Source organism: Prionailurus bengalensis, chromosome B2 (assembly GCF_016509475.1).
Source record: "Prionailurus bengalensis isolate Pbe53 chromosome B2, Fcat_Pben_1.1_paternal_pri, whole genome shotgun sequence".
In the NCBI taxonomy this organism is placed as follows: domain Eukaryota; kingdom Metazoa; phylum Chordata; class Mammalia; order Carnivora; family Felidae; genus Prionailurus; species Prionailurus bengalensis.
The window spans coordinates 37030209-37051591 of NC_057349.1; the positions used below are offsets into that span (position 1 = coordinate 37030209).

The 21383-nt window shown below is 52.8% G+C and overlaps 1 protein-coding gene across 1 annotated transcript in view; it reads left to right on the forward strand.

The window, feature by feature from the left end:
• The first annotated feature begins 888 nt into the window (after positions 1–888).
• GLP1R (glucagon like peptide 1 receptor) overlaps positions 889–21383 on the forward strand; it is a 38758-nt gene continuing 18263 nt past the window's right edge. The window contains 5 exon segments of the mRNA XM_043591306.1: positions 889–1071; positions 9116–9212; positions 10149–10256; positions 17990–18108; positions 18468–18574. Of these exon segments, the coding sequence (XP_043447241.1) occupies positions 994–1071; positions 9116–9212; positions 10149–10256; positions 17990–18108; positions 18468–18574 (509 nt within the window). The 5' untranslated portion in view covers positions 889–993.

Genomic DNA, 21383 nt, shown 5'->3' on the forward strand with positions numbered 1-21383 from the left:
CCTACTGGCTGTCTCCTCCCACCTCCCCACTCCTCTCCACCCCTTCCAGTTCCCCTCAGGGCTTGGAGAAGTTTTGTTCCCCCCTTGAGGAGCAGTTACTCTCACAGACTCTCTTTCCCTTTGGAGTGATCCAGACATGCCCTATGGCAGCTCCAGGACTGCGTGCTGCAGCCACCCGCCCCCCCACCCCCCTTCCCAACAGTGACGTCAAAGTTGTTTTAGAGCTGGAGTAATCCTTTCTTCCCACTCCCACTGTTTATTAGGGAAGTAAAGTCAGTGCATTTTAGCACCCCCTCCCACAGCCTGGCCGTTAGAAGGGAATCTGAGGGTGGCCTGTGCACCACCGCCCCCACCCCCTGCCCGCACTGTGTTTGGGGGGTCGAGGCGGGGAGCGGTGGACACGAAGGCAGGTAAAATAGAGTCCCTACAAAGCCGAAGACAAGTTGGCATACGGACACACGGTTCTAAGGGCCTAGTGACTCAGAGCAAGGACTGTGGAGGCTGCAGGAGTGGGGAAAATCTCTAGACCCTCTGCCTCGGGGCTCCACTGATCTATTTGTCTTCCCCTCCCCGCTCCTCACTCAACCTTACTTAGTTCTCCCGGGGCGATCTTCCGGACTGAACTTGGAAATGAGGAGAGGACCTGGGGAGGGGGTAACCCCGCCGGGTGGCTCTATCTTATACTAGTCACTCACAGCTCTTGGGGGGCGGGCTGGTGGCCGGCTCCCGCGCTAACCTCTGCCCGAGCGGCGCTCGCCAGGAGCGCAGCGCCCGGTGCCCCCTGCCCGGGACGGACTGGCGCACGCGGCGGGGCCGGACCGGGGAGGGGGCCGGGGCGGCCGGGGCGGAAGACGCGGGACCCCGTCGGCCCCTCCCGCGGGCGGGGCGGCCCCGCGCCGGCTCCTCCCCCGGCGCCGCGGGCCGCCCGGGATCAGTCGCCGAGCGCGGTTCCGCAGGTGGCAGCGATGGCCCGGTCCTGAGCGCCCCCCCGCCATGGCCGGCGCCCCCAGCCCGCTCTGCCTGGCCCTGCTGCTGCTCGGGGCGGTGGGCAGGGCCGGCCCCCGCCCCCAGGTGAGACCCGCGTTCCCCGGGGGAAGGCGGGGAGGCAGGGGGCCCTGCGCGCTGCGGGAGCCGGTCCCGGCAGGGGCGGCCGGGACTTGAGCGAAACTCCGCGACCGCAGGCGGTGGGAACCGAAGCCCCGGGGGTGGAGCAGGGACTGGAGAGGTGGGCGCCCCGGGGGCTGGAGGGGGGCTCGGACGGCGGCCCGAGGTGGGGGCTTGGACGGCGGCTGACGGTACCAACCCCGCGGATCTCGCTTCCTCGCCGCCCCCGCCCTCCACCAGGCCCCCAGCTGCCCCGCGGCCGCCCTGCGCTGACTTCTGCGCCGCATCTCCCCAGACCACTTTCCCAACTCCTTCTCCTCGGAGACCCTTGCCCGCCTCCGGGGTACGCCCCGACTCGTCCCCTCCCCTGACCTCACCTCTCCCACCACGCCTCTGACCCCTCCCCGCGGTGCCTGCCCCCAGCCCACCCTGCTCGCTCCTCAAAGACCCTGCGAGAAGGCTAGGGGAAGACGGAGAGGGTCAGGGTGTGGACACCCAGTTCCATCACCCCCTCAGCAGCACCCCCGGCACAGCTTTTGACTCATAGCCCCAGGGGCCCTGCGGAGGCAGCTAGTTGTCCTTCTTCCTGACCTCCCAGATGGAACTTGAGTGCCCTCCTCCCACCCCAGCCCCTGCGGCAAACACATAGGAGGCTCCCTGCTCCTGTGGACGCGGCGGTGTCCCCCTCACACACTTGTCTGACCCCCCATTCTGACTTCTCTGGGTGACAACATATACCGGGATGCGCACTGGGACACACAGAGACACCTTGGCCCCCTGGATGCTACTGGCGAGCAGACCACAGATGGACCTCCACAGTCCTTCTCTGCAGCCCTCACTGTCCTTCTTGCCTTTCCTGCCTCTGGGCTCCTGGGCTGGGGGGTGTAGTCGGCCTGTTTGTGGAGTGGGGAGATGTCCAAAGATGCTGTGAGGTTGCTAGAGCAGAGAGGAGGTGCAGGCTTGGGTGGCCTGACTGGTGTCAAGGGAGCCACCTCTTGTTCCTACCCCCAGACGTAAAGAACTGAGAGCTTTGGGGAGTGGACCTGTACAGGCCTTGGAATTTGTCCCAGCACAGGAGGGGGCAGGATGAGGGGGCATGGCCTTGGTGAAGGCTGACTCCACCCTGGCTGAGAATCCAGATATGGACAGATTGCCCCCTAGCTAAGTGCCAGCCCATTTTTCAGCACCCCCCTTCCAATTCCTTTCTGGACTCATTCCCTTCCTCTCCCTGTCCTCCAGCCCAGCTACTGACCCTAGCCACAGGAGACACCCCTGTCTGCCCCCTACTGCCCCAGAACCTTCCCCAAAGTCCCTCAGCCAGGCCTTGACTTCTCTGGTGTACTTGGGATCTTTCAGGAGCCAAGACTGCAGACGCATTAGCATTACTGCCTGGCTCTCACCTTTACCGCCTTGGGGCTGCGCTGGGTGGAGGTAGAAGGCCCTGCTGTCTGCCTCTGTCCTGTTCCAGGCCGAGTTTGCAGACCTGGTTTGGATTCAGGGAGATGGAGAGGTTTTGGAGGCTGCCTTGCTTCTCCCCAAAGTTCTTTTTCCCAGAAGAATTGGGCTCCTTGGACCTGCTCTTACTTCTGATCCCCTGACTCCTCAGCCCTGGGCTTGGAAGGGCAGAAACGGGCAGGATGAGCCAGGCTCTGAGCAGAGAGGGTGGAGCTTTCTGGGGATTCTGTTATTGGGGGGCACTGAGCATCTCTGGCCACCACAGAGAGCTGAGCAAAAGGGCTTTGATGTTAGACTGCAGTCATTGTGGTACAACCCTATGCCCATGTAGATGACTCTAAAAATGGGTGAATTTTGCATTCTATTTTCTTTTCATGAGGTCAGCAATGCCAGAGTTACTCCCTCTATGTCACTGATGGGGAAAAAAGCTCAGAAAAGGGAAGTTCCTGTGTAAGATGACCCAGTCATTCAGGAAGGGGTCATTCAGAGAGGAGAAAGGGGTGTGGGGCTGGGCTGGTACCTAATACCTGCCTTCCCAGGTGGGGCTGAAGGAAGAATACAGAGTGAGCTGTCCACTCTCTGGTCTGGCCAGCAGCCGGGGTCGGGAGGGGGGCAGGTGGTAGTGGCCAAATCGACCTCTAAAGAAAGGGACCCAGGCCACTGCTTCATTGTTCCTGGAAAGGACCAGACCCCTTTCCCCTATTCCTTACCTCCCCACCATCCCTGTGAGGAACCTGGTCTATGAGGAGACAGGCAGGACTTGGACACCCAAAATTAGAACCAGAGAAAACTAGGTTCAAATATCAGGTCTGCTATTAGCTGGTGATCTTGGGTAGCACCCTTCACCATCCCAAACCTCAGTTTCTTCACCTGTAAATGGGGATCACAAGCTCTACCACATAAAGTCATGGAGAGGATTGAGACCCCGGAACCCTGAAATGGCAACTTGAGGCACATGGGGGAACTGACCCCTTTGTCCTCCAGAATCTGGAAGCCTTCTTCAGGGCAGAACAGGGCTTGGAGAGGGGCTGTTGGAGGCCTGCGCCTCTGTACTCTAGAGAAGGGCGGAGGGAGTCCAGGGTGCACAGCGGTCAGCGTGGACTTTGTTCTGAGCTGGGCTCCCTCCCAGACCCGGATCCCGGGTGGGGGCCCCGGGACAGGAGCAACCAAGAAACCACATCCTGCCCTCCAGTCCCTTTCTCTGAGCAAAAACAGGCCCTTCCTTAGCTGCAGCCTGGCCCTAGGCAGATTCCTGTGTGTGTGTGTGTGTGTGTGTGTGTGTGTGTGTGTGTGTGATAGAGAGATAGATAGAGGAACACAGAGAGAGAGAGTCCAGGAGGAGAAGGGTGTGGGTTGTATGAGCCCCTGTTTCTCTGTGTATTTGTGTGTGATCCTGCGTGTGGCAGTCTGCTGGTGTGGGAGCCACTGGTGTGTGAAATGTCTCAGCATGTAATTGTGTGTCTGGCAGCGTATATGTGTTTGCAACCCCATGTATGATACTGTGTCTATGGGGAGGTTTGTGTGTGTGTGAGAGAGAGAGACATTTTTGTGTGTGAATGGGTTCTGCCAGTCTGTGCCAGCGTGTGGGTGAGAGATAGCATGCTTGTGACAGAATGTGTGGCTGTTTCCCTGTATGCATGTATGTGACAGTGTGAATTGAGCATATGTCAGTCGAGGAGTCTGTGTGTGCGTGTGCGTGTGTGTGTGTGCGCACACGGTGGTGGGGGTGATGTCTCAGCATGTGAGTGTGTACCTGACTGTGTGTGTGTGTGTGTGTGTGTGTGTGTGAGAGAGAGAGAGAGAGAGAGTGTGAGACTGTCATGTCTTGGTATGTAAGCATGTGCTCGACGATGAGTTTGATAATGTGGATGACAGGACACCCATGTGAAGGTTCCTGTGCATGTGACAACGTGTGTCAGTTTTCTTTGCCTTGCCCTTCTGCTCACATGTCTGGAGCCCTTAAGAAAAAACTAATGGGGGGTCAAAGAGCCAGGGGTCTGGCAGCCCCACCCTTCCAGGGCACTGGGGCCAGGGTGATGTTGTGGGCTCTGGGAGGAGGGCAGAGAGGGAGGGGTCTGGGGGTCTGGGGAGGAGCTGCTGGGGAAGATAAGGGCTGCGTCAGCTAGGAGGCCCCAGAGTTTGTCTTTGGAGTTCTCTTTCTCCTTTGGAATCCTCTCCCATTTTTCCCACCTCGGTGGCCCAGGGAGGCCAAGGTCTCTTTCCCCCTTCCTTCAATCAAAAAGGCTTCCAGAAAGGGAAGAGATGTATTCACACTAAGAAAACTGTAGGAGGAATTTTTCAGTTAGGAGCTAGTCTTTGGAGAGGGAGTACCTTCCCAGGGTGTTGGAAAGCCTGTCACCTTGGGAGCACCCATGCCAAATATGTCCTTTCCTGTCTCCTCTTCCTTCTAAGACTGCCCATTTGTACAGGGCTTGATGATTCATAAAGGTGTTCATCTACTTTATGTTGCTGGATCTGTACAGTAACTCTTTTTTTCTAAGTTTATTTATTTATTTTGAGAGAGAGAGAGAGTGTGTGTGAGTGGGAGAGAGGGGCAGATGGGGAGAGAGAGAATCCCAAGCAGGCTCCATGCTCAGCGCAGAGCCCAACATGGGGCTTGATCTCAGGAACCATGAGATCAGGACCTGGGCTGAAATCAAGAGTCGGATGCTTAACCGACTGAGCCACTCAGGCGCCCCAGTACAGTAACTTTTTGAGAAGAATAATATGCCTGTTGTACAGATGAGGAAACTGAGGCCCCAGAGGATTAAAGTGCATCTTATCAATCCCACATTAACAGATTGAACTGGGATTTGAACCCAGGACTTGCACTTTCCTGCACACCACTCCCTCTTGGCGTCCTCTTTCTTACCTCCTGCTTCCTCCCCAAACTCCTGCATCTGAGAGATGCCCCTCCTTATTATAACTCCCACCTGCCCATTTTCTCCGTTTTATCTCTCCATTCTCTTCAGAGAGATCTCATAAAACCTGGTAAGTCCTGATTCTAAAACTTCCATCCTGCCCTCACTCTGGCACCTTAGCCCGCCACTGCTGCCCTCTTGTGGGCCTGGTCTGCTGCCCTGTGAGGCAGGAGCATCTACAACTGGGTCTTTCCCAGTACCCAGCACCCACAGCCCCACCTCATCAGGCTTGGAGCAGGGACTCATGCCAGGGGAGGATGAACCGGGGCTAGGGGCTGGTGGACAGGGCCTGCCCCTCCTCACAGTTCCCTGCCCAGGGGCATGGAATCCCGAGCATCCCCACTTGGGTTTGCCACCGGATGATGCAGAATGATGGGGCCTTGGCATGAAAATATGTCCGTTTCCTCCTGGGACTTTGTCGATCCTGGAAGTGAGGGAGAGGTAGCGCCCAGATTCCCCAGGAAGCCAGGCTGCCCCATCCACTCTGCCTTCCCCCTTCTCCTGTAAACAGCAGAAATCGTGAGAAGGACTGCATGGACTGCCCATTTTCCATGTGCCAGGGGCCATTCTAAGCATAAACTCACTTAATCCCCACAACAATCCTGGGCAGGGGGTAGGTAGGGACTATTATTATTCCCATTTTGCACATGTACGGGCTGAGGCTAGAAGTTAAGATTCTTGGGCAAGGTAACAAACTTAATTTATGGGGGAGCCAGGGTCAGGCCTGGATCTAAGCCCAAAGCCAGGGTTATTCACCCTCCACTGTGTTACTGTGTTCACCGGAGCACCTGGGCCCTGCTTACTGGACGTCATCAGTCTTGTCCCAGACCAGAGCCTCATGTCTGTCCGAGTCCTGGCCACTGCTCTCTCCCTCGCCCAGAAATTCCTTTCTCTGCTGGCAGGAGCATCAACATCCCCACCTCTGCATCTTTGTACCTGCTGGGCCCTCCTGCTGAAACGCCCACCCTCCACCCTTGCTAGCCCAGCCTGTCCCCCGAAGCTGAGTCTACACTGAGCCTGGGCCAAACCACCCTCTGAACACTCTCACCCCTGCCTTCTCTGTTCTGTGCTGCCCAGCCCTTGACACCACCCCCCAAATAGCATGGGAACTCTCTCAGGTCAGGGCCCTGTCTTTCCTCTTTGTGTTTCCCACGTTTCTCATCCCCACCACCTCCCAGAGTCTGGCACAATATGGCTTCCATAAACACTTGGTCGGGGAGAGACCAGAGGTCCCAGTAGTTCATGCTGTTTATGTAGGAGGTTGGAGGGCAGGGCTGTACAGTAAGCAGTATGTTGGAGACCCTGAGCTGGTTCAGGAAGAAGTCAGGAAGCTCTCTATCTTAGGGGAGACACAGCACTGTCCTCAGGGAGCCCCAGTGTGAGGGGAGACACAGCCCTGCCTCAGGGAGCAACAGTCTGAGGGGAGACATAGCCCTGCCCTCAGGGAGCCCCAGTCTAAGGGAGGAGACACAGCCTTGCCTCAGGGAGCCCCAGTCTGAGGGGGCAGACAATCCTGCCCCAGGGAGTCCTTGTCTAAGATAGTTTTATATCTGAAGCTCTCCTCAGAGCAGGTGACAGGGCTGCTTCTGTTTTGAACCTCCCTGGAGTGTTGGTGGCCAAGCTGGCCTTCATGGTGCTGTCCTTAGCCTTTAACCCCACTCCAATCCCCACTCCAAGACTTTTAGTTTCCACGGGCTTCCCTGTTCTCCCTCCCTGCCCCAGACACACCTTCTGCCCTAGTTCCCAGCTGTGACCTTGCTTTCTGCCTGCTTTCCTTCTAGAAAGAGTGATCAAGGAGGATTTCTCCCCAGCCTCTCTGCCCTTTTACCACCAGCTGCTGCATTAGGGGGTGGGGGTGGGGGGTAGAAGGAAAAGGGGTGGGCTGGGGATTGGGGTTGATCCACCAGGACTGGCTCTAGTGAAAAATTCTGCTGACCTGTCTTTTGTAGCCAAAATCAATACACTGCCTTAACTGCTGTTGTGTTTTATTCCTTGTTCTTTTGTTTTTCAAACAAATACACTTGACCTTTGCCCTCAGAAGAGCTCCTTCAGGTGGTGCCACCTGTGGCCTGGGCACACTTACTTGGAGAATGTGCTGGGGCTCAAGCAAGCTTGGGCCCCTTCCTGGCGCTTCCCTTGTGGGCACGGATGAGCACAGGACAACCTGTGTCTTTGTGGGAGGTGTCCTATAAACCAGGACTCAGCTTAAACCAGGACAGGATTACCCCAAACCACATCCAACATGTGCTTAGGGCAGCACCAAGTCCAGGGTGCAAGCTGCCCAAAAGAAGCTATTTTATTTTTATTTTTATTTTTATTTATTTATTTTTTAACGTTTATTTATTTTTGAGACAGAGAGACAGAGCATGAACGGGGGAGGGTCAGAGAGAGGGAAACACAGAATCTGAAACAGGCTCCAGGCTCTGAGCTGTCAGCACAGAGCCCGACGCGGGGCTCGAACTCACAGACCGCGAGATCATGACCTGAGCCGAGGTCAGCCGCTTAACCAACTGAGCCACCCAGGCGCCCCAAAAGAAGCTATTTTAATTTTAGCACCCGAGTGTATTTTTGTGATTTCAAAAAAGTGAACTTTTGTTTTAAATCATGTATAGGCTCTACATTTTATGCAAGGGGCTCCCTGGTCATCTTGGCCTCTGCAGACTCTAAATGAGGAGTATTTGTCATTTGGAGCCTGTTGAGGAAAAAATACAAATAAAAAAGAATCACAATCCCAAGATATATCTACAGGAAGTGCACGAAAATGTTCAGCAGGGACATTTCTCACATGGGCGGGTCCATTTGGGTCTCTGTGCTAAAAAATCTGTTTGGTTACCTTATCTAAAAATGGAGGTTCATATCCCCTTACTCACAGATAGGGGGACCCCTCCCATTGTAAGCCAAGTCTCCCTGTTCTGGAACTTTTCTGATCCCATGTCCTCAGGACTACTTCAGGTGATAGAAGCTGGGCTGAATATTTGATCTCTAACGTTATGCTAGAAAAAGGGACAATGGGTGGTGTGTTGGCCCCCCCGGATGACATGATGGCCTATTTCAATGCTCTGTAAGCATTGAATCCCACCACACCACATGCCTCCCAATACACCATCACAGTCACTGATCTGGGGGAGCCAGAGTCCTAGCCTTAGCTCTGCTCCTTGGGGTGCTGTGTGACTTCGACTGAGTCTCTCTCCCACTCTGGGCTGGCATGTGCCCTTCTAGAATGGCTGAAAGTGCAAGAACCTTGCAGGCAGGCTGACTGGGCACTGGGAAAGGAGTCCCTGGCAGTCACAAAACCTTGGGCCCTCAGGAACTCTGCCTCTTAGGTGAGGTCAGAATGCGGCACACTCCCCCTTACCCCACTCAGCCCCCCAAATCATCATTTCAGTAGACGTGTGCTGGCCACTTAATACACATCAAGCTACGCATCTGTCTACTTGGGGATAAAAATGTGAAAAGATCCACCAGAGTGCCTCTGTGGTAGTGACTTTCTCCCCCTTTCAGAGATAGCCAATGCCTGGTGGAGTTTCAGGCTCTACCGTTCTCTGGAGATGAAAAAAAAGGGGGTGTGGGGGCAGGGGGGAAAAGAGAGGTTGGCTGGACCCAAGGGGCCTCCATTTCTCCCCTCCCCCCCACAGGGTGCCACTGTGTCCCTCTCAGAGACAGTGCAGAAATGGCGAGAATACCGACACCAGTGCCAACGCTTCCTGACTGAGGCTCCACCCCCAGCCACAGGTGAGTCCAGGTGGGACCCTCACCCAACCAATCCCCTGGAGACTTTGAAGGCGCTCCCCACCCCCAAGCTATGGTTGGGCATCATCTGCCTCTCTAGGATGCCACACCTGCCCGATACCTGGGGGTGCCACCTTATTCCCCTTTTCTCCAGCTCGAGCCTCTTGGGAGCAGGGACCTGGCCTTTCCATTCTGTGTTCTCCTTAGCACTTCTGGCCTGTGCTGGGGCTGGAGGCCCAACCAACATATTTATAGGAATAAATGTTTCGGAGGAGTTTATGGGGTGGTCTAAAGAGCAGAAGATTGGAGCTGGCTGGACCCTGCAATCACAGCACAGCGGCCGTAGAGGGTTATTCGAGCCTCATGAGCTACCGTTCCCCCCTCATCTATGATGTATACTTTAAGAATAGGCCTATAGGCACTCTTCTTAGATGTTTGCGTTGCAATTTATTTTCACACTGAGGTGGTCTTCCATTTTGATCTCAGCAAGTGTATAATCAGTCTTTCCCTTGTTTGAATACTGCCTTCATAGGGAGTCTGAATAAATCATGGGTCCACTGAAAGTTCCAAAAAAGAAAAAAAAAAAAAAAAAAAAAAGAATGGCCCATAGGGATTTATTGAGCACTTAATTACCATGCTCAAGTATCTATATAACACAGTATTTGTCTCCAAAAGGCCCTGTGGGCACAGGATTAGTCCCATTTTACAGGTGAGAAAATAGACATTAAGTAACTTGCTCGAAGTTCCACTGCTGATAAGTGGCTGAGTCCCCTGGCCTGGTACCTGCTGGGTGGGGACAGTGCTTGGCATACAGCGAGTGCTCAGCAGAGGTTAGCCAAGTACAGGGATTCTGCCCTGCCAGCCTCCACAGTGGCAGTGGAGGGGATGTGCCACTGGCAGGCCGGGTGGGGACTCAGAGACTGTTCCTCCTGCACCCAGGCCTGTTTTGCAATCGGACCTTCGATGAGTATGCCTGCTGGCCAGACGGGCTGCCGGGCTCCTTCGTGAATGTCAGCTGCCCCTGGTACCTGCCCTGGGCCAGCAGTGGTAAGTCCTCTCTCCTTTTCCCTGTGTCCAGGAGGCTGGGGGGCAGGGGGGTGGAGTTGGAGCAGGGTGCACACTGCTGCCTTTCTGCCGAGGCACAGCCGTCCCCACCCCAGAAGATCTTTAGGCCTCCTAATGGGTGGGCTCCCTGTCTTTCCTCTGGGGGTACAGTAGGGGGTGTCAGGTGTAACCTAGGCTAGGGCCTATGCTGGCATGTGACAGGGGGAGGGTAGAGTGTGGGGTTTCAGCCCCTGACTTAAGAGAGAAATGTAAGCCCCCTCCATCCAGTAGTCAGGAAAGGAGCTGGGTAGGAACAGACTTAGGGTTGTGGGTTACCCAGAGGCATCACTACTCTGGGTATGTGTATGTGTGTATGTATGTACGTATGATGTATGTTTGTAGGTGCCCCATACCTGGTAGTGGTACCTGGCTACCTCCTGACTCTTCAGAGGCTCACTGGTCAGATGAACACAGATGGGATTAGTCATCAGGGTGCTGCTGGGGTTGTCTCTCCCCAGTGGGCTTCCCTCCCTAGATCACTCCTGCCTGCAGGGGACCCTGCACCAGGAAAGGTGTGCCTGGGTGGGTGTGAGAGTCATTGGAGTGCAGGGATCTACAGAGCCTGCGGGGGGCACTCTGCTCAGAGGGCTACCTAATGCGCCCCCATCACTACCTGTCTATCTCAAGCACCAGGGAGGCTAACAGGAGACTAGCACCCTGGCCTCAAGGAGCTCATAGTCTCAGTAAGGGGAGAAAAGACTCTCATAATAATGATAGCTAATATGTACTGACGACCTACATGCCAAGTCTTGCCTTAAAAGCAGAGTATTCATTTACTCTTTACAATTACCCTGTGGTTTTGCTTGTTGTACAGCTGAGGAAACTGAGGCCCCAGAAAGTTTCAGCCACTTGCTCCAGATGATGTGGTAAATGGTAGAGCCAGGATTTGAAGCCAGCCTTGTGCTCTTAACCACTGTGCCTCGAAGAGGCCTTCAAGCAGAAACCAACCCAAAAGCAAATGTCCTCATACTATGGGAAGCCAGCAGTCTTCCTGGAGGGGGCAGACCCTTACTGGAACATTAGGGCACCTGGGAAGGCCTGGGGTGGATATCACCTCAGAACAAAGGACTGAGGTCAGATGAAGCCCAAGCAGGAGTGCTAGGAGGCTGTTTCCTTCTCTGCTCTCTCAGGACCCCCACCTCACCCTGAGGTGTGCAAGGAGAACGTGCACCTGGTAAGATGCAGGGTGGATCTGTGCCCCCCTCCCCGCGCCTGCAGCACTTCTGTGGCCTGTTGTAAGCACTTTACATACCTACACTCATTTCATCCTCACAGCGTTACCCCATGAGCAAGTACTCTGATTATGCTCTCATTTTATAGAGGAGGAACCTGAGGCACAGAGATGCTACGTGCCTTTTCCAAGCCCACAAGCTAGTGGGTAGCAGACCCAGGAATCAGGTCTGGAGTCTGGCTGAGAGTGCGTTTCACTGCTGCACCAGGCTGAGTGAGCCTACATGCACGTGTGTGCGCATGTGTGCGTGTCGCTGTGGCTCCGGGCATGACGACAGGTGGGTGGCCTTGGGCCTCTGCTGGCTGGGCACACTCCATCCAAGAGAGGGCGGTGAGCGGCCTGGCCTCTCCCTACAAATGAAAAAGTCGAGTCCTACAATCTAATGGTTCTGTTTGCCGATGTTGTGAGTGGCTGCGTGAGCTTCCGCAGATTCCCAGACCGCTTTGTGCCTCAGCTCACTCGCCCATCTGGGAGATGGGATAAATCCGGTGATAAGGGTCGCTGGGAGGATTGCAGGTTCTTGAAGAATGGTTGCTGTTAATTTTCTCCACCCACCCTACTTACCTCCCCCACCTCCCCCAATACACAGACTTTCCCTGCCTCCGAGAGGTTTGGGACTAGCTGCTTGGCCAGCCTGGGCTGGGCCTCTAGACCCCAGGGAGCCGGGCCCAGGACAGGGTCCATCACTCAACACTAAGCTGCCCCCAGCTCTGCCTGCCACTCGCAGCTCCATCCATCACCTTTAATTTTATTTGAGCAGGAAATAGGTCCTGGTGGTGCCCGTTTATGAGCGAACACAGTTTTATTGCTTTCTCCACGAAGATATTGGCCACTGCATAGGCCCCCTGCCAGTCTCCACCCCCTCCCTGACTCACCAGGCTAATTCACTCCCTTTTCTGACACTCAGGATCACTGACTCTCCCCTCCCTGAGTTAGGGACCTGTAGGGAGACCCACCGTGGGCTCCCACAGCATAATTGCGGTCTCTGGCTTGTCCTGGTGGTCCCCTTGGCAGAGGCTGGCACCAGGGACTTCCCTAACACCCACCCAGGGATTGTGAAAGCAGAAGGGGGCAGTACTGGAGCATTCTTGGGCTGATCAAGGGGAACAGCCTGTGGAGAAACTTCACAGTGTGAGTTAGTGGGGCGGTGGGCAGCAAGAAGGACAGGGCTGTCGCAGGCAGGGTCCTGGAGGAAAACATACTCAGCTGGGGATTTGAGAAGAATTTAACGGAGGGGTCACTTACAGGGGGCGGGGCAGGGTTAAGGGGCCAGTAAGGTGTATAAAGCACCAAGGACTTTTAAGAGGCAGAAGCTTTAGCATTCCTAGATCTGAGTGGAGTGGGAATGGGGAGGCCACCCAGCAGGGCCGTGGCCACACAGGGGGCCCTCCTACCTTTTACTTGTGCCTCCCATTGGCCAAACTCATAGAGGGCAGGGAGCCCAAGTGATGCTGTCCCCGGGGAGTGCAGAACAGGGCAAAGGAATGTGCGACTAGAGAAAGGATTAAAACAATTACCAGACACTCGGGTCAGGCCTATGTCAAGAGATAGGGGTACTAATGAGACCTCAGGAGTGTGTGTGGGTGTGCTGCGGAGAAGAGGTGACACCTCTCCATGGGGCTGAAGAGGTCAGCTCTGGGGAGGAGGACTGACTCCTCACCACAGGGCTGAAGAGGTCAGCTCATCAGCTCAGGAAGTGGTGCTGAGGGAGGTCAGAGCCACCTCTTTTGCCTGGGGTGTGGCATCAGGAAGGCTTCCAGAGAGAGGTGACATCAGAGCCAGGCCTGAAACAAAAGGGAGTTGGAGAAGGGGGGAGAAGGGGAGAGGAGGACCCTCCAGGAAGGGAGGACATCCAGGCATCACCTTGTAGATGGGGCCAGGCCTCAGGCCTCAGAACCACACGATGTCCTAGGGACAGGATGCCCTCAGACATCCTCAAATTCTGAGCCCTCTAATTCAGAATTTGGGACTCCAGAGGGCAGAAGCAGATGAGTCAAGGAAGGAACATGTTCGAACGAGATGCCTGGTGTCAGTAAGACTTTGTAAACCAGAAGGCTTGAGTGGCTTCTGAGAGCCTGTTGCCGCCTGAGGGTCATCCAACAGCCTCATTTACCCACAAACAGCTGATCTGCTTGTTACAAATCATTCTGGTCTCATTAGCTGCACCCCCTCCTGATCTGTACCTGTTTGTTAGTTTAGTTCTCATTACATGAGAGTCATAAAATGCTTTTAAAATGGCCTATAACTCACAATTCTCGGAAACTCTGACAGGTGCCTCCTTTGAGTAATGTGGAGCCCAGGAGCTTTCATGGCAGGCCAGCGTTGCCACAGAGAGACCGAGGCCAGAGCTTGGCCCTGGAGTTGTGGCCGAGGTGGTGTCCTGAGTTCCAGCCCCATCCTCAGTGGGGGAGTGCCTTTTTTGAGAAATTGGGGTGAAGGCATCAGCAGGGCTTTCAATGTGACCATGTCATGAAGGCCTACTATGCACCAGGCACTTCTCGTGCTTTATCTCCTAATCCTCACACCCCAGACCTGAGAAGCCATTATGGTTCCCATTTCACAGATGAGAAAACTGAGACCTGGGGAGGTGTGCCCCAGGCTGCATAGCTGGTTGAGGGCAGAACCATGATTTGATCTTGGGTCTGTGTAGTTCTCCTGGGTCATGATTGATGCACTATCCCTGCTGTCTCCCACCCCAAGCTGATGCCTTCAGTTCTAGCCTTGCCTTTGACCCTCACTCCACCACGATGGGATGGGGCTGTGACTACCGTCTCTGAATCGTAGCTTCCCCGTCTGTCAGATGGGGCCCAGTAGTCCTTGCTGGCCGCTGTTGTTGCTAAGGGTGCAAGAACTAATGGATTCATGAGCAGCTCTCCGCAGCCCTGAGAGCCTGCATCCACGTGGAAGGGCGGCTGTTAGCTTGATTACAGACGCCGCTGCAGTTTCCGGGAGGGGAAGTGTTTAATTGGGGGTTTTATTTCCAGCACCAGGGTCTGACTTAATGAAATATCCTTGGGCCTCCTGGCATGTGGCCGGCTGCCTCCTGGTGTTGACAAGACCAGAGCCAATCCCCTGGCTGTGATTTACCAGCAGTTCCTGGGCCAGATAAAGCTGGGCTGATAAGCAGGGCTGTGCCTGGACCCTCCCTACCTCCAGCCAAGATGGGCATCTGGGGACCATAGGCCTGGCCAAGAATGAGCCTGGCTTTTAATACTGGCTGCTAATGAGGGATAATTGACAGACACACTCTCATAGGTTCCCCGAGCTTCTTGGGGACGCAGTGATCTCTTGATACTGTGCCAGTGACACATCTGTGCATTTACCACCTCCCCATCTTCTCTGTTGGCCCTCAACAGAAGGCCCAGGAATAGTGCAGGCTGCTGGGGATCCACACTGGTAAGAGGATCTACTGGGAGGATGCTGAATGTTAGCAAACCCAAGCCCTGAAGGGCAGAAGAGAAATGGCACATGGCCATTGTTGACTGTTAGCAGTGAATTTGGCTGCTAACTTTTGACCTCTGAAGGCAAAGAGCTAGGTGTTTGAATCCTGCCTCTGCTACTTCCTGGCTGGGTGAGCTTAGGCAAGTCACTTGGACACTAAGAGGCTCAGTTTCTTCATCCATAAAATGGGATTAACATGCCTACCTTGTAACTTGGTCGTGATGTTCAAAGGCGTCAAGCGTACAGCAGGTGTTTGAAAAACAATACTGTGTGTAGCTTGTAGAGAGGTTGTATAAGGTGCATGTAGGGAGGGAACCAGCAATTGTGAGTGCATCTAGCTGTGGTATTATTGGGGTATTATTGGGGTCACACTGCTGTGGGCTAAGTCCTGGGTAAATGGGCGGTTCGGTGGTTTGTGCCCCATTACCATGTCCTCTCCCTTCCCTTGGTCCCTCTGCCTTCTCTTCCTCCTTCCTTGCTGTCATCAAAATGGGCTGCCATTGAAGGCCCTGACATCAGTCTCACTCCCTCTGGGGTCAGCCCAGATCCCCATCAGTGCTCTGAAGACTGGTTTGGCCTTCTATCAGAAGACTCGACCCCTGGTGAAGAATTCCAGGCATCCGTGCAACAGATAAGAGGGGCACTCAGGGCTCGAGAAGAGCTAAAATCTGCTAAAATCGGACCACATGCCTCCCCTCCTCTGCCTTTGCCTTTGCCTTTGCCTGATTTTGTTCATAAATGCATTTGAGGGGTATTGGGACTCAGGCTCTTTTTGCTGCCGGAAGTCCTGTCACTAGATTTTTAGGTTTTTGTTTCTCTTCCAGGTGAAGTCTCTTAAAATGTTCTTCTAGAAGCATTGATACTGCGAGGTGATTTACTCTATCACAAGATGTTTCGGTCTCCTGAAGAGGGCCTTGGTTCAGGTTTTATGAAAGAGGGGGAGAAAGGAGAGGAGTGAACAGGGACGCTGCACTGGGTGACTGGGGGTTGGGGGTCTGGAAGGAAAAGGGTCTGAGCGATAGGCCCTGCAGGTACCTGATACATAAGAACAGTGGGTAGACTGACAGTTTGTGAAAGGTAAAACAGATCCCTGGCCTAGATGGCTGCGTCCCTGCTGGGCCCTTTCAGGGCAGGCCCTGGGGTTTGCCTCACTCCCATCATGCATACATTTTTGTTTTTTTGTTTTTGTTTTAATTAATTTGTTTATTTAAATTTGAGTTAGTTAACATGCAGTATAGTCTTGGTTTCAGGAGTAGAACCCAGTGATTCATCACTTACATACATCACCCAGTGCTCCTCCCAACAAGTACCCTCCTTAATGCCCATCACCCATTTAGCCCAACCCCCCCCTACCTCCCCTCCAGCAACCCTCAGTTTGTTCTCTTTGTTTAAGAGTCTCTTAAGGTTTGCCTCCCTCTGCTTTTACCCTCATGTACACATGTTAATGAGCCTCTTCCCACACACAGTTCTTACTGCTACTCCTCCACCTGGAAACTTGTGACCAGGGCCTCCAATGCTTCCCATCCTTCCTCCCTCCCTCCCTCCCACTGCACCTTCATCCCATGACTGGTCTTTAAAATCTTTTAGTCCTTTAGAATTTTTAAATCTTTTACATTTTGTCCTGGCTCCAGTTTCCCTCCTTAATCTTCCTGTGCTAACCCTAACCTCGTTTTTGTCCCCAGGTTCCTGGCTCTGGGGTCAGACTTACATTCTCCTCCGGGAAGGCAATGAGGCATTTCCTCCCAGGCACAAGTAAACCCCTTATTCCCTTTCATGACCTCACAGGGAACCAGGGACCACAAGCCACCCACCTCCCTGGGTAGGGGGCCAGCAGGGCAGGTCAGACTTGATGTGTGTGAATGAGCACAGACAGCGTCCCACCTCAGCTCTGTTGGGCCTGTGTTTGATCTCTCTCGGTTTGCATTTATGTTATTACTTTCTGAGGACTGTTTTTTTCCTGTGAGAGTCTTGATTCCCTGGAGCCAGGAACTGTGCTTCCTCCTTCAGAATGAAAGCTCTCTGAGGACAGGGGCTGGATCTCTCCCTCCTCTCAGACTGGGAGGTCTCCGAGGGCAGTCTCTGTCCCCAGCATCTCACTAGGGGCTACTCGAAGGGAGGAGCTGGGTTTTCCGTCTTTGAATGGAGAGTCTCCAAGGGCTGTGCCTCTACCATTGACATTGGATTTCTTTTAGATCAGGCTGTCTTTGAGCATAAGACTCTGTCATTTCCATCAGATTAGGACTTCCTAAAGGCACGACTGTGTCTTCCCCTCAGATTGGGGCTCCCTGAGAGCAGAGCTGTGTCTCCCCTCAGATTTGGGCTCTGTGAGGCAGGGCTATGTCTCCCTCACTCAGACTGGGGCTCCCTGAGGGCAGGGCTGTGTCTCCCCTGTCAGAATGGGGCTCCCCGAGGGCAGGGCTGTGTCTCCCCCACTCAGACTGGAGCTCCCTAGGGTAGGACTGTGTCTCCCCCTCAGACAGGCTCCCGGAGGCAGTGCTGTGCCTCTTTCTTCCTCTCAGGAGCTCTGAGCCCATCTGTTCCCAGGATCTGCTCTGTCTGTGAAGTGTTGGAGGGAGGCAGGGGCTAGTCCTGAAAATTCGAAGTCACAGTGGGTGGCTATGGAGCTGTTGAAGGCCACTGGTGTTCAGCACCAGACCTTGTCAGCAGTGTGATTTGAGGCTGGAGGCAGGACATGGGAATGGGCTAGAATTATCTCAAAAACATGGCTTCATCAAACTCTATCCCAGGGTGGCCAGGAGGAAAGGCTGAAGGTGGTGCCGGGTGGCCCTTAGCGACTGCCTTTCCTGTCCCTGGGCCAAATGGGCACATGGCAAGAGAGGAAGGCCTGAATGTGTGTGTGTGTGTGTGTGTGTGTGTGTGTGTGTGTCTCAGAGGTGTTGCCAACTCCAAGAGGTCAGTCCTGGGGGAGCAGGGGGGCCCCCAGGGCAGGGAGGAATGAGGGCTCTGTGGTGTTGGGCTCAGCTCCCACGTCTCTCTGCCCCAGTGCTGCAGGGCCACGTGTACCGGTTCTGCACAGCCGAGGGCCTGTGGCTGCGCCAGGACAACTCCAGCCTGCCCTGGAGGAACCTGTCTGAGTGCGAGGAGTCCAAGCGAGGGGAGAGAGTGAGTTGCAGATGGGGGCTCCGAGTCAGTGAGGGGTAACGGGGTCCCAGCCGCACTGGAGCAGGGCCCCTGGGCATCTGATGGGCTGGCCTGTGGCAATCTTGTCTATCCCCCTGCTTCTGGGGGCTTTGCACACCATGCTTGCTGGGCAGAGGCCATGTGTGTTCACCCCACTGGCCTTGGGACGAGGCCCTGGAAGTCCAAGGACCATTGCCATAGGTTATTTTCTTTCTTAGTTCTGAAGTCTCTGGTGCAGCCTGACCTGGGGCCCCGCCTCTCCCTGTCCCATGGGAAAGACAGATGTGGGAGAGGAGGGCGTGGGCTGCCTCACGTGCACTGTATCCCTCGTGTGCACACAGAGCTCCCCAGAGGAGCAGCTCCTGTCCTTTTCCATCATCTACACGGTGGGCTACACACTCTCCTTCTCCGCTCTGGTCATCGCCTCGGCCATCCTCCTGAGCTTCAGGTAAGGGGCCTGGGGGCCCGGAGGGGCTGTTTCATTCCAGCTCCCTGCGCTGTCCCCAGTGGATGAGGGAGCACCAAACTAAAGTGACAGTGCTGCAGGTTCTTCTCTTAGGAGATCTCCGGAGAGCCTGTCCACTGAATACGAGGCTGAAAACACGGGATATGGCCCCGTTTGCCATATCTCTACTCTGTAAGAGCCTACATAGAATACTGCAAAAGAGAAAAAAACAAACACCACACAAACACACAAAGCACATATCCCCAGACCTTCATAGTGGGTGGTAGGATTAGGGGACATCCCCTTCAGCTGAGCATGTGAAACTTGAATCATTAGGAATTCAGTTTGATTTTAGGTAAGAGCTCAGGGGTTTAGAGATTCTGCCCTCTTTGGAGCTTATCAGCCCCCTGGAAAAGGTCTTCCTTAAGTCTAACCTCCATGAGCCATTCCTTCCAGAGGACCATGTTCTTTCCACTCCCTCTGCACTTGGTGGAGGGTAAGCCAGGGGGGCTGGGTTCAAGGTCAGGAGCAATTCTGAGTGCAGGGACCTCAGGATACCAGCCCCACAGAAACAGGACAAGCCTCATTCCTCCTGTCGCCTCCATGGCACCTGGCACAGTCAGTGCTGGGCACAGTCAGTGTTTGATAGATGCATTCACTTGGTGAATATTCTCCCCTTTTATTATGAAGTATTTCAGAGATATTAAAATACAGTGGCTGATACTGATCACTGGCACACCCAATGCCGAGCCCGAGAGCTAACACCTACCACACAGTCAACACAGGCATGCCGCCCTGGGTAGCCCACCCTGCCACTGCCCTCCACCCCCACAACCAGAGGAAAGCCCTGAAGGGGCTACTTATAATCCCCAGGCATCTCTATACTTTTTCCACATTTATAGTATCTGTACAAATAGATAGCTGTGGACTTTGCGTATTTTAATGGTATGTTGTATATACTCTTGCAATGTTATTCTTGGCCTGCAATGTTTTTGTGAGATTCATTTATGTTAATGCAGGTAGTTCTGTTTTATATTAACCGTCACTCCAGACTCTATTGTATAATATATTACAATTTATTTTTATCACTTTAATGGATATTTGAGGTGTTTCCTTTTTTTTTTCTTCTCTGAATTACAAACCTTGCTACAAGGCAAATTCTTACTTATGACCCCTTGTGCATTTCTTCAGGGGCATGTACCTCTGAGTAGAATTGCCTGGTCTGAATGCCATGTGCTTTTGAAAATTTATTAGGGGTGTCTGGGTGGCTCAGTCGGTTAAGTGTCTGACTTCGGCTCAGGTCATGATCTCGTGGTTAGTGGGTTCAAGCCCCGCATTGGGCCCTGTGCTGACAGCTCAGAGCCTGGAGCCTGCTTTGGATTCTGTGTCTCCTTCTCTCTCTGCCCTTCTCCTGCTCATGCTCTGTCTCTCTCTCTCTCAAAAATAAATAAGCGTTTTTTTTAAATGTTACAAAAAAAAAAAAAAGGAAACTTATTAGGTGAAGTTACTCTCCAAAGTGGTCATACCAGTTTGCCCTCTTACCAGTAATAAATGGGAGCTCCCTTTACTTAACATCCTCACTAATATTTAGTATTTTCACCTGTTACTAATCTGAAGGGTATGAGATATGTCATGATTTTAATTTGCATATCCCTGATTCCTAGAGAGATCAAGCATTTTTGTGTTTCATTTTATGAATTGCTTATTCCTATCCTTTGCTTACTTTTTAATTGGCTTATTTGGCTTTTTCTTTTTTCTTTGGCCATTCATTATATATCCTGGATCCTAAGTAAGGATGTATCCTCTTTTAGTCTGTGGTTGATTTTTTCACTCACGTTATAGTGCCTTTTATGCATGGAAGTCCTTAATTTTAATGAAATGAAATATATCAGTGTATCCATTTTTATTAAAGATTATCACTAAATGTTATCAATTGATAAAGATTAATTTTGCCAGTTGATAAAAAAAACTACCAATTTTTTTCCAAAGACCAAACTCCTTTATGATCTTGTTTAAGGAATCTTTTCTTGGTGCCTGGGTGGCTCAATTGGTTTGACTCTTAATTTGGGCTCAGATCATGATCCCAGAGTCATGGGATGAAGCCCCATGTCAGTCTCTATTTATGATTCTCTCTCTCTCTTATGGTTCTTTAATCCACCTGTAATTAATTTTTGTCTATGGTGAAAATAAGAGATTTAATTTTATTTTTCATATATATATATATATATACATATATATAATATATATATACACACACATATATATATGTGTATATATATATGTATATATATATACACACATATACACATATATATACAATTGGTCCAGTACCATTTAGTAACAGCTCATCCTTTTCCCCTTGGGTTTGTAGGGCTTACTCTTCCATGCAGCAAGAGTTATCTTTGCCTGGGTTGTCAGCTCTGAGCTCTCAGCACAGAACCTGATGCGGGGCTTGAACCCACAAACTGTGAGATCATGACCTGAGCCAAAGTCAGATAATTAACTGACTGAGCCACCAGGTGCCCTGTCTACTTTGTGGGTCTTTAGGAGGGTCCAGACTATGCTTGACCCTTGGTTCTTTGTACGTTTTGAGAGTTCCAGGAAAACAAAAAATCAACACTGTTGAAATTTTTATTATAGCTATTTTTTATTTATCAGTTAATGTGGAGAGAATTGACACCTTCAAAATAGTGAGTCTATCCATGAATGTGTAATTTTAAGTCTTGTCTAACTATTTTAAGCAAATGTTATTGTATCCTCTATAGAGATCTTGCCCATCTTCTGTTAGACTTATTTCTATGTAGCCAATTAA